The sequence below is a fragment of the Henckelia pumila genome, chromosome 4 (genome assembly GCF_033568475.1).
Source record: "Henckelia pumila isolate YLH828 chromosome 4, ASM3356847v2, whole genome shotgun sequence".
NCBI lineage: Eukaryota > Viridiplantae > Streptophyta > Magnoliopsida > Lamiales > Gesneriaceae > Henckelia > Henckelia pumila.
Window position 1 is genome coordinate 158112082 of NC_133123.1, and position 14749 is coordinate 158126830.

Consider the following 14749-nt stretch of genomic DNA (forward strand, 5'->3'; position numbering starts at 1 on the left):
CTATGTGTTAACTACTTAACTACCGATAACATCAATTTTCTTTTATTCTCACATACTGTCCGAAATGAAAAGTTCTTAGTCCGAAATCTTTTAGTTTAATTTATTTGAAGAGTGGCTGCTGAACGTTAGAAAATCAGCGAAAAATAAGTTCACTGGATAGACAAGAAAGCATCATTAGGGTTTGTTAACGATATAAGTAGAAGTAGTAACGTATGTTTTATAATTTCTATCGTCCTTCGAGGAAATTATGAGACTTGGTTGTGGCGTACGAAATGATAATAATATTAAGAAACATATGTTCGATCTAGTGCAAAAGGTGATGAAATCTTTTATCATCTTGTTTGGTATATAATTTTTTCATGCATAACTGAAATAGAACGATAATATAATTTGTTTGATTTTAAAAATGGTCCGTCAACAAAACTAAGGAATCTACGAAGTAACTGGCAGCAAGCATTGTGCTGCTCAAAACTAGATATGGAAAAAAGGATAACACAAGGTTTACAAACGGAACCAACCATAGGAATACAATTTCTGGAGATATTATACCCGTCAATCTTCACTCCCCCGTGCTTGTTCTGACATCTTCACTTTCCTGTGCTTCTTCCGAACTCGTTCTTTATTGTCGTGTTCGTGGTCGTGATCATCATCATCAGCAGGCAGAACGGTAACTTCATCATCATCCTAAAGAACATCAAAACCTTAAACTTCTTCAGTCGAGAGATTAAGATAGTGTTTGGGAGAGAAGCACTTGTTAGCTTTTCGTTAACAAAATTTCAAATTTTTGTTAACAGAAAAACTGAGAAAGTGCTTTTACATTGTGGTGAGACAAATACATTCAGAAGATGTAATAATAAAAATTACACACTGAAGGAGATAATACCTTGATCTCACAAAACAAGGCCTCTCTAGTCCTGCCAATAGAATAAACACCACATCGAAAAACATGACATCCCTTCACTCCATCTTCCTGTGCCTTGAAAGTCAGCCAATTATATCCACCACATTTGTTGAGCTTGCAAACCTTCACGAGCTTGAAATTGCTGAACTGTCGCAAGCAGAAAAATGAAGAACAAAATATTTTTTTATTAAAAAAATAGGGATTTTCTATCTAATTTAAAATACATAAAATAGTTACTTGTCCTTGAATAATTTCAAAGCTAATTTCACTTTATCACCCAGACCATCTAGTTCCTCCTCGTTCACACACGTGACACTTCGACCATACACCTTACGAATTCGACCATTTACCTTACGAGGGAAGCTTCAATGGTTTCACAACCGAATCACATTACTGTAAAAACCATTAACCAACAAAGTTTAGTTTCTGACACTTGTTTTATGAATGTGGTTTTCAATAATTAAACATGAGATTTTGTGAACGAGACAAGACTAGAAATAATCATACTTCACGGAATGAAGCCATCGAGTCACCATCGCTAACTCTATCAGAGTCCGAAATTACAGGAGACAAGAGATTACGGCTGCGACTTCTTCTTTTGCCATCGCTGCACCGAATCAGAAGAAAATTCAATACAACAAATTAAGAAACCCTAATCGATTATTCAAAAAACATGAAATTACAGGAGACAACTTCGAACAAGGGCATTTACGGCTGCGGCCTCTTCTTTCATCGCTGTACCGAATCAGAAGAAAATTCAATACAACAAATAAATCCTAATCCATTATTGCAAAAACACATATCTTACAAAAAGCGAGCGAATCACCTCATTTTTTTGCTCGTGCGGATGAAAACAGAGATATTGTGAGCCGCAGAGGTTTTCGGATTAATTGCCAATCACTACCTAAATCATTTTATAACTTATTTATAAATTTCTACATAAATAAAACTTACTTTCAATTCCAGAAACTTTTGTTTCTAAATACCAATTTTACTTTTATCTATTAAAATTAAAAATAAAACAAAAAAAAATGAGAAAATGGATAATAAAAACAAAACTAATCCAAATAGTATATATATAAAAATTCAAATTAAAATCAAAGAACATAAACCATATCATATATATGCTTATGTTGATACAGGAGCAAGTATGTGTTTAGGAAGCAAGCATATACTTCCAAATCATTATTGGAAGAAATATGATAAAGAATTAAAAGTTCGAATAGGAGATGAATCAATAATCATGCTTAATACAATAGCAGAAAAATTAAAAATAAAAATAGAAGAAACAAAATTTGTAATACCCATTATATATCAAATAGAATCAGGAATGGACATTATAATAAGAAATAACTTTTTAAGAGAATATCTCTCCTTTACACAATTTGAAGATCACATAACTTTAAACAAAGAATCATCAATGATTTACATTCTCAAAATACGAACAGCATTTCACGTAAGAAATGAAGGATTTACAAAGAATTTTCATAAACGAAATACAAATCCAATAGAACTAAAAATAAAAAATATTTTAACGATTAATCCTGAAAAAGAAATCATGAGGAAATTTCATGATATTTGTTCTGAAAATCCTCAGGACAAAATTAAGAAAAGAAAACAATTCATTGCTTCAATAAAACTCAAAGACCCTAATATCACAATCCGTAAAGCACCAAGAAGATGTAACATGGATGATGTAAAAATATTTGAAAAAGAAGTTCAAGAATTATTAAAACTTAAGATAATCATCCCTAGTAAAAGTCCACACTCTTCACCAGCCTTTTATGTCAGTAAGAAAGATACTGATAAGAAAAGAATGGTAATTGATTATCGAAAGATGAATAAAGCAACAATTATGGATGAATATTATATCTCAAATAAGAATGATTTACTATCTTATATAGGAGAAATGAAATATTTTTCCAGTTTAGATTGTAAATCAAGATTCTGGCAAATTCAACTAGAACCACAAACACAATTACTTACAGCATTCAGTTGTCCAAAAGGACAGTATCAATGGACTGTATTACCTTTCGGACTTAAACAAGCACCAGGTATCTTTCAAAGATATATGGATGAATCTTTTAAATCATATATAGATTTTTGTTGTGTTTATATAGATGACATATTAATTTATTCAAAAACACTAGATCAACATTATAAAGATCTCATGACAGTAGTAGATATTTGTCATAAAGATGGAATTATACTTTCTGAAAAGAAAGCACAATTATTCAAAACAAAAATAAATTATTTAGGATTACAAATAGAAGATGGAAAACATTGTTTACAACCGCATATACTTAAGAAGATTCATGATTTTTCTAGTGAAATCAAGGATAAAGATCAATTAAGAAGATTTTTAGGATTATTAACTTATTCTGGAAATTACATTAAAAAACTTGCAGAAATCAGAAAACCTCTTCAGGTAAAACTTAAACAGGACTATAAGTGGAAATGGTCGAAAGAAGATACTAATTACATAGACACTATTAAAAAGAAAATAATTAGTAATCTTCCTGAATTATATTTTCTTTCAAATAAAGATATAATAATAATTGAAACAGACACTTCAGATGAATACTGGGGAGCATGTTTAAAAGCTTATACTAGAGAAAGAAATTTAGAAGAACTTACTAAAACAGCTACTAGAAATAATGAAGAATTATGCAACTATACATCAGGAACTTTTCAAGGTGCACAATTAAATTATCATTCGAATGAAAAATAATTATTAGCTTTAATATTCACAATTAGAACTTATAAAATTTATCTTATTTCTAAACCGTTTTTAGTAAGAATAGATAATATGAATTTAACATATTTCAAGACAAGGAAAATATCAAGAAATGCAGGGAGAAATGCAGCAAGGCTAATTAGATGGCAATTGGAATTGAACCATTATCAGTTCGAGATTCAACATGTCAAAGGAACGGATAATTCATTACCCGACGCATTAACCAGAGAACTTCATCCAAACTAAACTATCCGTAGTAACGGAATAACAAAGGAGATCCTAAGTGATCCAGAAAATGACTGTGAGTCATCCGAACATGCCTCAAAAAGCATGGGGAATATAAATTGATGAAATGAGATTTATATTCAGAAACATGAATTATTTTATGACTTTCAGTCATCCGAACATGCCTCAGAAAGCATGGGGAATATAAATTAATGAAATGAGATTTATATTCAGAAACATAAATTACTCTTTGAGTAAATAATCAATTTAAGATTGATTCAATTCTTGCAACATAATTTATAAATGCAATGATACGCATAATAAAACTATCTGAATTACTCACGAAAAGAGTTATTTTACTAACCATTATATATATAAATATGTTTTCTTGTGCAGAGTATAATCAAGATGGAGCAACTAAGCCAATTAAAAGAACAATTGATTGAATTGCAGGAAGAAATTCAAATTCTTCAACTAAAAGAAAGGAATTTGAGTAGAAAAATTCAAAGGACAGAAGAAAAGATGATAACTTCATCATCATCATCCTCACCAAGAACATCAATCAAAATGGCAACTCCATTTGACAAAATAATGGAGATAAAAGAGAAACAGTCAGCGGTCACAGCCAACACTGACAAAGAAAAATAAAAGAAAAAAGAACCGGTGGACACAGCCAGCACCAAGAAAAATAAAAAGAAGAAAAGACGTTTAAAAGTGCCCTTGAAAAGAAAGAAAGAAAGATGGTCAATCTGCGACCACAAAAACCAATTTTTGAAAAAACAAATTTTCCAGAAAAACTCAAGACTGAATTCTTTGAAACACTAAACTATTTAAGAATAGCCAAACCATCTGAGGAATCTTGGCTACAAACTTGTGACACACAAAGCATATCAAGAGCAAGAACACTGCAAGGTGCTCCAGCGCATGAAGTCGCAAGATTCTTTTCAAATGGATTATTAAGTGGATTAGAAGTCAGTCCCAACAATCAAGAAATAGAACTATTTCCATATCAGTTGAGAAATAGTATCATCCAGTTCAAGAAAGCAGTCTTTAAGGACGATCCAGTATTAACATTGAGTATTCACTCAACCCTTCCAGATTGGGATGATAACAAATTCTATCAACCAATGGTATATATTCAATGTCGAAAACAAAAAGACAAGTTCTTATTCGAAGGATCAAATGAAGAGAAACCAGTAATGGATATCTCAACACTTCCTGAGATAAGAATAAAAACATTAATTGAAATGATCTCAAAGACAGGAAAGATTGATGGAAACTCAAAGGTTAAAATAAATTTTGCAACCAGTAAAATTTTATTAACCATTGGACACAAAGAGACAATCCAAAAGAAATAACAAGCCATGTTAGCTCAATTCGAAGCTCCAATCTATGAAGCAAAAGTTGACATTACCCGAGAAACCCAACAAATGTTATGTCAAAGACTAAGAACAATGATTTCCACTCACAAATGTGGACATTGCCAACCCATTCAGACAGAAAAAGCAGCTGTCAAAGAGGACAAACTAGCTGTCAAAGAAGACAAACCAATAAAAAAAATGGTCCGAATGCACCAGTGATTCAGAGAGTGACACAATGTAAAAACAAATGAAATCGTGGACCACACCACATGTTAAAGGCATCTACTCAGATGTAAAATGAGCTGTTTCCATTATGTAGTGTCGGGTGGTTCCCCTCTTTTTTTTTTATTTTTAATTATATATGTGTTTCTCCACGCCTATAAAAGGAGATGTTTTGTGCTATAAAAGGAGAAGTGAAGTTTGAGTATTTCTCTCTTCTTAAAGTTTCTTACAATCTGGTTCATACAATACGTATGAAAACTATCAGAAACTAAGAAACATAAAATCAGAAACAAAATAAGCCTTATGGCTAATAACTAAACAAGCAGGGCGTAAGGAGGATAAGGTTGGAAACCAACCATTGAATATTCATGGTTAGAGTAAACCTGGAGATCCATAGAGCAAGTACCAGTTGATCAAGTGATCGTTAAGGGAAAGCAAGGATTTGACCTCTACTCAAAACCAAGATTCATTCAAACAAGGTAACCTTCCTAAACCTCCTGCAGCCCTTAATTCAAAGAAATAGTCAAAATACATTAATCATGTTATCATTCTTTATAAGAAATGGAAGATTAATAATAAAAAAACTGGTTCGAAATAGAAGATGATCATGAATACGATACATTTCATGAATATCGTTTAAATACTTCTGATTTAACCATATTTGAATCAATTTATCAACTAAAATTTGTATTAATAACCCATGAATGGAACCAAACTAATATGAAAATATTTATCTGTTATAAATGAATCAGATCTGTAAATCCATGAATCAGATCTGTAAATCCATGAATAAGAAAATTCATAAGAATTTTAAGAATTCCGCAACCTGGTATCAGAGCTTAAATAAAGCTGATTATTAATGCCTGGATTAACTTTAGATATTGAGATTAAAAATTTATTTGATAAAATAATCTTACTAAAAGATTTACGTCAAATAGATCAATTATGGAATAAAATAAAAGATCTCCAAAACTTTTATTTCAAAAATCATAAAAAAGAACATTTTTCAAGCAACTGGAAAATGATAATTCAAATTTCTGAAAACGATGAAATTGAAGACATAACAATATGTTATGAATAAGAACAAACTTTGTTATCGAAATCCGATCAACAAAAACAAAATAATAAAAGTAACAATTTTTACTAAATGGAAAATGTATGAAAATACAAAAATGAATATCTTTAATTTATATTCTCAAAATATAAATTTTGATATAGAAAATTGTGAAAACAATTTGAAATATCTTAAAAATTGTCAATTTTCAATTGATAGTTTCGAAGATTTTCAAAATTTATTAGAACAGATAGATTCAACAAAAAAGCTTTTAATAGTCTTAAGAAAATTAAGAAGTTCTATCATCTGTTAAAATGACAGAAGTAACAATTCCAAATCAACAGTCAGATCGATGAATCTGAAGAAAACCAAGAGTATAATTTGAATATTATATTCAATCAAAGTAAGTTTGCTGAAATACAGAAAACAGGGTTTTCTAATTCAAAAACAAATCTAATAGACCAACCAGGAATACTAAGTAACATTTCAAATTTTATTAATCCCAAAAAAAATTTAATTTATTATTTGATTCGAACAAAAGAACGATCTTGTAAAATAAATAACGAATCAAGGTCTAATACTCTGAAGTTATTAACAACTCAAGATATTAATATCATCATGGCAAAAGCCAGTGAAAAAAAACGATCTGAACTGAAATATGTTCATATCGGAGGAATTGAAATAATAATATCTGCTCACTACCGAGAAGGAATAGATATACCAATTGAAATAATAGTTCGTGACAAAAGAATACGTAATTTCGAGGATTCTATCCTTGGAAAAATTGAAGGAAATTTATGTTACAAAAAGATGAAATTTTGTATTTATCCACAATACAATATATCTCTTTTTGATAAAAACATAAATGACGTTTTAACATTAGATTATTACTTTTATAGAAATAGTCTTATGTTAACAGGAAACCATCCGATCAATATAAACTATGTTGTCGGTTTAGCAATAAGTAATAATTCTCAAACAGGAATAATTTCAACAAAACCAACTATTTCTGTTGAAAGAATGTTTGAAAATATTACAAGAATTGAACACCCTCGAAAAGCATTTATTGAAGAAATAAATCCCTATAAAAGATGGAGTTCAGATGACCTCCAAATCACAAAACAGTCTGTACCAAGAAGATCATTATCATTTGCTAGAAATGATGAAGATATTCTTGATAAGATTGGAACCATGAATCAAAATATTCTTAAAATTAAACAAGCTATTGTTAATAAGTCAACCTCATCGCAATGACGTCCTTAATAAAATTAGAAAAAGATCTAGGAGATTTAGAAAATAATATTAATAAGATCAATCTATCAATACAAGAATTAGAGAAGAATTTCAAAGAATATATTGATTTAGCAACGACTAGATTAATAATTGAACAAAAAAGACATAGTAATGAAATATTAAACTATCTTAAGGAAGTTCTTCCAATAGATAAAGGAAAAAGAAAAATGGAAGAAGAACCCCCATTCAAAATTGAATCATGGTATCGAAATCCCCTTAGTTATGGCAAACATAAGTATGGAGACGTTTAGTGAAACAGACTCATCTGATTTTGAACAAATAGGAGTAAATACAGAAGAATTATATCATTCACATCAGGACTCAGAACAATACAGAGATATGAATATTTCAGAATCAGAATCTGAAGATGATTCTAGACCACGATTAAATCTACGAACGAATGTAGAAGGTAGTGGTGGAAGAGATGATGAAGAATTTAAATATAACAGAGACCAATACTCTGGATCTTATAAAGATGTTAGAGATGTTATTAGAGAATCAAAAACATCAGGATTTGTGAAACAAAATATCTTAGATTTAGGTTGTTCAACAGCCAAAGAAAGAAAATCAAAGAGAGATCATTGGGAAAATGAACTATCAGTACAAATTCAATTAACACCATTATTAGACAAAAATGAGAATATTCAAGTTTTAACTCATGGGATGATAAAAATGACACTGGTAGGAGCAGTAAGAACTTGGGCTGAAAACCTAGTAATTACTAATCTACCACAAGGAATGACAGGACATCGATATTTCGAACTATTTGTTGATGCCTTGTACCAAGAATTTTTAGGAGTTTCTAATAATGATGCTAATTTGGTAGCTAAGAACATAGAACAAAATAGAGCAATCTTTATTTTAGATAATATTAAATTATGCAATTTATGTTACTTAGAAGAATTTATTTGTGATTATGAAACAAACTATTATCAATTAATAGATGCTGATAAAAAGGAACATTATAAACTAAGTATCTTTAATAAGATACCTAATATACCTATAAACAATAAAGATGAATTCTTAACTAGTCCTTATGCTAAAACTTTAGGAGGAGCTATTAAATTCATCAAAGACATAATAACAAAGAAATGTCATGAAGTAACACTAAATAAAAGAATCTCTAAATCCTACAAACAAAACAATTTGTGACAAAATAAAATTCACAGTAAAAGAATACGGTTGCAAAACAAACATGTCACACAAATATTTAAAACGACAGAAACAGAATAAATTTAATAAACCTTATAAATCTTTTAATAAGAAATTTATTCCCTATAAAAAAAGAAATTTAAAAAGAATTTCTTCAGAAAACCTTATAAAAGAAAATTTTATAAAAAGTTTGATAACAAAAAACCACCTTGCCCAAAAGGTAAAGGAAAGAATTGCACATGTTAGTTGTGCAACGAAGAAGGACATTATGCGAATGAATGTCCAAAACGAAACGAAAAAAAAATAAAATTAAACTTCTTGAAGAAATATATACTATTGGATTCTATCCCATAGAAACAATTGAATTTTCATCCGATGATGAAAATATTTATTATCTTGATGAATCAAATGAATCAGATTTTGAATCCGATTCCACATTTGATAATTCAAGAAATAATAATGATTAAAATAACGACAAAGGCATTTTCGGAAAAACAAATATAGAGAGTAAATTGAAAGTTATGTTTCATTTAGGGAGTTATCTACAAGTTGCCCTTTTCCAGAGTAATAAAATATATGGCAATTTGCTAAAAAAATCCCCAAATGCAAACATGTTTTGCTTTGGGGTTGTGGTACAAAATAATATAAGATGTGGTACAAAACCATACAAAATGTGGTACAAATTAACAAAAAATATGGTACAAAAAAATGGCTAGGGAGTGCAGAGCAAAACATGTTTGGATTGGAGATTTTTGAGCAATTTGCACAAAAATATTTGTAGGAGAAGAGAATGTATATTTTTAAATTAAAATTTAAAATTTTAGGTCCAATCTTGTTACATAAATTATGTTTATTTATTTATTCGTATCATGGTACAGGATGGGTCGATGTTATCCTCAGAATTTCAAGAATATCTCATCTCCACTTGATAAAAAAATGTCATAAAAATTTAGACTTCATTTGGATAAGTATTTTTAAAATAAGATTTAAAGTATATATTTTGATAAATTTTGACATGGATAAGTATTTTTAAAATAAAATTTAAAGTATATATTTTGATAATTTTTTGTCAAAAGTTTCTGAAATCATTTTAAAAAATTGTATACATTTTAGATAATATTTTAGAAGTGTTTTTCCTTTATATTTTTAAAAAATTATATTTTTGGAAAACACGTATTGTTTGTGCTACGATCTACTGGTATAAATAATTTGTATGAATCGCCATTCCAATTTCCTTTTCTTTTTTCTTTTTTTTTTTCCTTTTTTGGAAAATCAATTTCCTTTGGTATCTTCATCGTCATTGCAATTTAGTCACTTTAGTGCAAGCGATTTCTATAATTTTCGGTCTAAGTTCAAGTTTTTTAGGTAGTTTGTGAGAGCTTGTAAAAAACACTTTTTAGCTTTCTTTAACAAAATTTTAAGCGGGAAAACGCGTCATAAAAGCTTTCTCAAACATTATCTCGATACATTTTTTATTTTTTAAAAATAAATTATTGATGTTGATAGTCAGATACATGATCATGGCTGAAGTTTCCAAATTTTTTAGTATCAACGTAATATTACAAAATCAAACATTGTGCAAAAAATAAATATTATTTGTCTTCCTAAAAACAAAACCGGACTCTTTTTCTTCGGTAAACAAATCTCAAAGCCTATATTAGTAGTTATCGCCTATCGGGGAGCTAGAGGCTATCCCGGAAGGCATCAAGACACTCTATAACAAACAACTTTGGGATCTTTAAGTTGCGACAAATTTTTTATTGGTTGTGTAAGCTGTCACGTTCTTTAAAGATAGATATACAGGGTTTTGTACATGTCGCCCATAGGATACTATCATATGGACGACGTGTCTTCCATGATTGGTCCAAATCAATGGATCTCACGTGGAACCCATTGATTTGGATCACTGAAAACCCGACACGCTACCCACAAAGTACTAGCCTGTGGATAGCATCGACCATTCTGATATGCAGACCTATGTGCCTCGGAAATCAATGAGCTGCGACAGGGCCATTTATTTTTACCTTTGGATGCAGAAGTGTCTATGCAAACAAAAATAAAGTGTGTATATCTTTCTTGGGAAATACGTTTGCTGAGATACAAAAATCCAACGAGCCCAATTGGATAACTGCCCTTATGAAACATGCAAGAAAGAAGAAATATTACATCCTTAAATTTTGGTGATATCAATTTCAACATCATGTAATGGCTTTGGAAATGGAAGATATGACATCCCAGCATCAGGATTCACCAGCTTCCATCTGGGATTGAAGAAAGAAAACTCATGTTACAACATTTCTACCTCGAATCGACTGTTAAAAAATTGGATAAATTACATAACTAGGATTCTTACCTGTATCCTACTACTAGGTGATGAATTATGATGGAAACTTGTAATCGAGCAAGCATATTTCCAGGACAAATTCTTGATCCTCCTCCGAACACTAAAAATGTCCCTGGCTTAGCGCGTTCCTGTGAAGACGTGCGTTAGATTTCAGCAAATGAGAAGATTCTTTGATCCATACGAAGTCATTTCAAGTCTCTCTTACATTCCATCTCTCGGGGTTGAAATCTGTTGGATCATCAAAAATTTCCGGATTTTCGTGAATATACCGGATCCAGCACAAGACCCTCCAACCTTTCGGAATCTTATATCCTGTTCTCATGATGCAGCAGGATTCAACACAAAATTATATCAAACTGCTGTGACAACAAAATCGTTTTACTTACCTTTGTATTCGACGTCTTTCTTAGCAGTCCGGAAAATAAATGCAGAGATGTTGGCCAATCTAAGCACTTCTTCCACCACCTGTTTCCAGCATACAAGAACAAAGTTCTCAGCCCGAACAGATTGTGTAGTGACTTATGCTACACATACCTTGCCCGTATACTTGCACGTTGAGACGTTGTCATATGTGATGTATTCTCCATCCATCCTCTTGCTTATGGGAACATGTTCTTCCTGAAATTTCGCGGGATGCTCGATTTAGTCTAATCAGGAGTTTATCAAGATAAACATGCATTGGATATGTAAATATCTGGATCATATTACCCGAAGCTTTTCGAGAACATTAGGATACTTGGCAAGATAATACAAAGCCCACGTGATAGAAACAGAAGTGGATGCATAGCCAGCTACAACAAGGCTGACAATATTATCAAGAATCTCATCGTCGCTTAAGTGCTTCCCCTGCTCGTCTTTCATCTGCATTAGCCCTTCCATTAGATCGTCTCTTGCATCCGAAGCATTCCTTCTCCTCTTCTCCATCTCTTCTCTAAATATCGCCGTGGCCTTATTTCGGCACTGCCAATTGAGTTACACACCATTTCAGCAAATGAACGAGTAATATCATACAAGGGGCTCTTATTTCAGTTTAATTTTGACCAAGATTTTCTTTCTTCTTTTGGTGTCCCTGTCTCCACGCACACACTATAACTCCTTATGTTACTAACTGCGTGTTTGCGTTTGATCCGGAAAAATTCTTTCAACTTATCCATTTGTAAGGGTAGGGGAAAATAGTTAGCATGCATGAAGTAGTTTCAGGAAACAAAGTGAATGACCTTGAGAGCATGGTGATATGCAGTGCCTGGAAAATTGATAGGTTGGGATCTAATCCCATTCATCAGACCCTTGAACAAATCGTCAAGAGTATCCAAAAAAGGATCAGACTCAAATCCAGCGAAAAACTTGCCGATATTTCCAAATGTTACCTGAAGAAAAAAACAAATAAAAAGTTAGATGATTGCATCAATGCTTCATCTTGACCTGAAAATTATCATAACACATACCTTCTTGGCTTCCTTATGAACTGAAATCCTACCCTTCTGAGCCCACGATTTGAGGGAAGCCGTTATGCGGGGTTGGACCATAAGGGCGATCCGACGGAGTGCATCTGGTTTATTGATGCACCTCAGAACAAAGTCTCGGACTCTAGCATGTGAATCTCCTTCTACCAATACAAGTGAGTTGGCTCCAACAATTTCTGGTGCCGGCCACGCGGGCCGGAAGTTGGAATCTGATTGCAACACGAATTTTATGCCCGATGGGGTCGAAACTATGATGGATGGTGAACCAAAGAGATGTGTTCTATAGAGTCCACCTTCTGATCCATACCTAAGCATCAACATCAAATACATTCAAGATACACATGCTAACAAGAGTTTTCAGGCACTGCCACAACTTTAGAAGCTCGAGGCTTTTTCCGAAAACTCATACCTGCCCAGTTTAGAAGTGATGAAATCATTGGGTCGACGGATGATTTTGAAGTACCAAATAAATGCCAGCATTTCTCCAAGAAATGGCATCCCCATATAGCCCGGGGGCAGCTTCCCGCCGCCTTCCGAACCGCCGCGAAGGTAGTGCGGCAGAGCATACCGAATGTCATTCCAGTTCCAAAACAGGCACCCTGCTAATGGGACAACTCCAGCCACCAATGCCACCCACAAACCTGTCGCCATTTCGATCATTTTCAAGTTTCAACACTATTAATTCTTGCAGCTAGCTAGCGAAGAATAATATTGTCTATTTATGGCGCACCTGTGAACTTGATAGTTCCTGCATCCCACATATTCCTTATAAGATTATTCCCTCAAATCCAAGATGACATAAAGACAAAACAAAGAAGGAATCGAAGCATTTTAGTTATGTGTTACCGAAGAATGTTGATTAACATGATAAAATTAAGGAATGCCACACAAATCATAATACTTCTAACCAGACAAGACAAAGTGGCGCTTCATTGGAATCGTGGGAAAGGTTTCTATAGTATATATTTATTTTAGTTCTTCAACAAGAAAGACAAAGTCGACCGAGTGATTTGGTTCTTTCATGAAAACGATACATCAAATGAACCATTAAACAAACACGGTGATGAGTTTGGACTAAAAAATATACTCGACCAAGCCTAATTATAAGGTTCAGCCCAAATATTTTTTGAGGTGCAAGTTTATTTAATTATTATTTAGATTTCTTTAATGAGACCAAGAAATGTACAAAATTCCATTAGAGACTTAGCCTACAAAACTCTCCGAATATCTATAAACACTTTTGAGGTGCAAGTTTATTTAATTATTATTTATATTTTTTTAATGAGACCAAGAAATGTACAAAATTTCATGAGGCCTACAAAACTTTTCGAATATCTATAAACTGCTCAAGTCACCTCATTCTTAAGGTACACGCTCTTTTTACCACAAGAACGCTCTGTTCTCGATTATCATTCTTTGAGTAATCAATGACTTGAGCGTCGATGCTTACGTCGAGACCCTCCCGACGCCTTTGATTTTGCTTTGTGACGTAGGAACAACCTACCGAAGATCGTGACTGAGATCATACTGGTGATCGTTGATACTGCGAATTCTACGGTAGTAATATCTCGGGGTACGAATATTTTTTGGCTATATCACATAGTATTTATTCTTGTTGAATGATAGTGATTGTGAATGTGGGTTTCGTCAACCACCTTACGAAAATAAATAAATAAAGTTTGGTCTCGTATGTTTTTTAATTTGCGATTTTATTCATCTATATGGTAAGATTTCAATTTTAGTCCTCTTTTAATCCTTTTTCCGACGTCGCGTTGACGTGGAGTTGACGAGCTAGTATAGTGCCACATGATCATTTTCGACGAAAAAAGACTAAAATTATCAAGACGAGCTAGTATAGTGCCATATGATCATTTTCAACGAAAAAAGATTAAAATTATCAAGAACCAAAACATATTGAATTAAAACTGAAATCTAAAAACATATCATAATAAAATCACAAAGTAACAAAATTATCTATCAAAATTGTAATTTAAAAA

At 32.0% G+C, this 14749-nt stretch overlaps 1 protein-coding gene and 1 long non-coding RNA gene across 3 annotated transcripts; both read right to left on the minus strand.

Moving 5' to 3' along the window:
* Window positions 1-522: 522 nt before the first annotated feature.
* On the minus strand, window positions 523-1785 carry LOC140867558 (uncharacterized). Of its 2 annotated transcripts, none has more exons than XR_012145179.1 (5): window positions 1728-1785; window positions 1595-1636; window positions 1409-1508; window positions 884-1294; window positions 523-684 (listed from the first exon to the last, which is right to left on the minus strand). It is a non-coding gene; the product is annotated as an uncharacterized lncRNA (long non-coding RNA). The 2 variants fall into 2 exon arrangements; XR_012145180.1 differs by having other exon boundaries at window positions 1585-1636; window positions 1728-1747.
* An 8401-nt stretch (window positions 1786-10186) lies between these two features.
* Window positions 10187-13749, minus strand: LOC140866064 (abscisic acid 8'-hydroxylase 3-like). Its single transcript, XM_073270933.1, has 9 exons — window positions 13162-13749; window positions 12735-13059; window positions 12507-12656; window positions 11998-12249; window positions 11824-11907; window positions 11676-11754; window positions 11495-11601; window positions 11299-11417; window positions 10187-11206 (listed from the first exon to the last, which is right to left on the minus strand). Exons 1-9 carry the CDS (start codon window positions 13410-13412, stop codon window positions 11116-11118), a joined length of 1458 nt encoding a protein of 485 aa, XP_073127034.1. The 5' UTR covers window positions 13413-13749; the 3' UTR covers window positions 10187-11115.
* Between the last annotated feature and the right edge of the window lie 1000 nt (window positions 13750-14749).

Bases quoted from the DNA above. Each gene is read 5' to 3' on its own strand.
- LOC140866064 (XM_073270933.1), bottom strand. From the start codon at position 13,412: ATGATCGAAATGGCGACAGGTTTGTGGGTGGCATTGGTGGCTGGAGTT. The intron at 12,657-12,734 runs GTATGTGTTATG...TTTTTTCTTCAG, and splicing joins TTCATAAGGAAGCCAAGAAG to GTAACATTTGGAAATATCGG. The intron at 11,908-11,997 runs GTAATATGATCC...GCGAAATTTCAG, and splicing joins ATGTTCTCGAAAAGCTTCGG to GAAGAACATGTTCCCATAAG.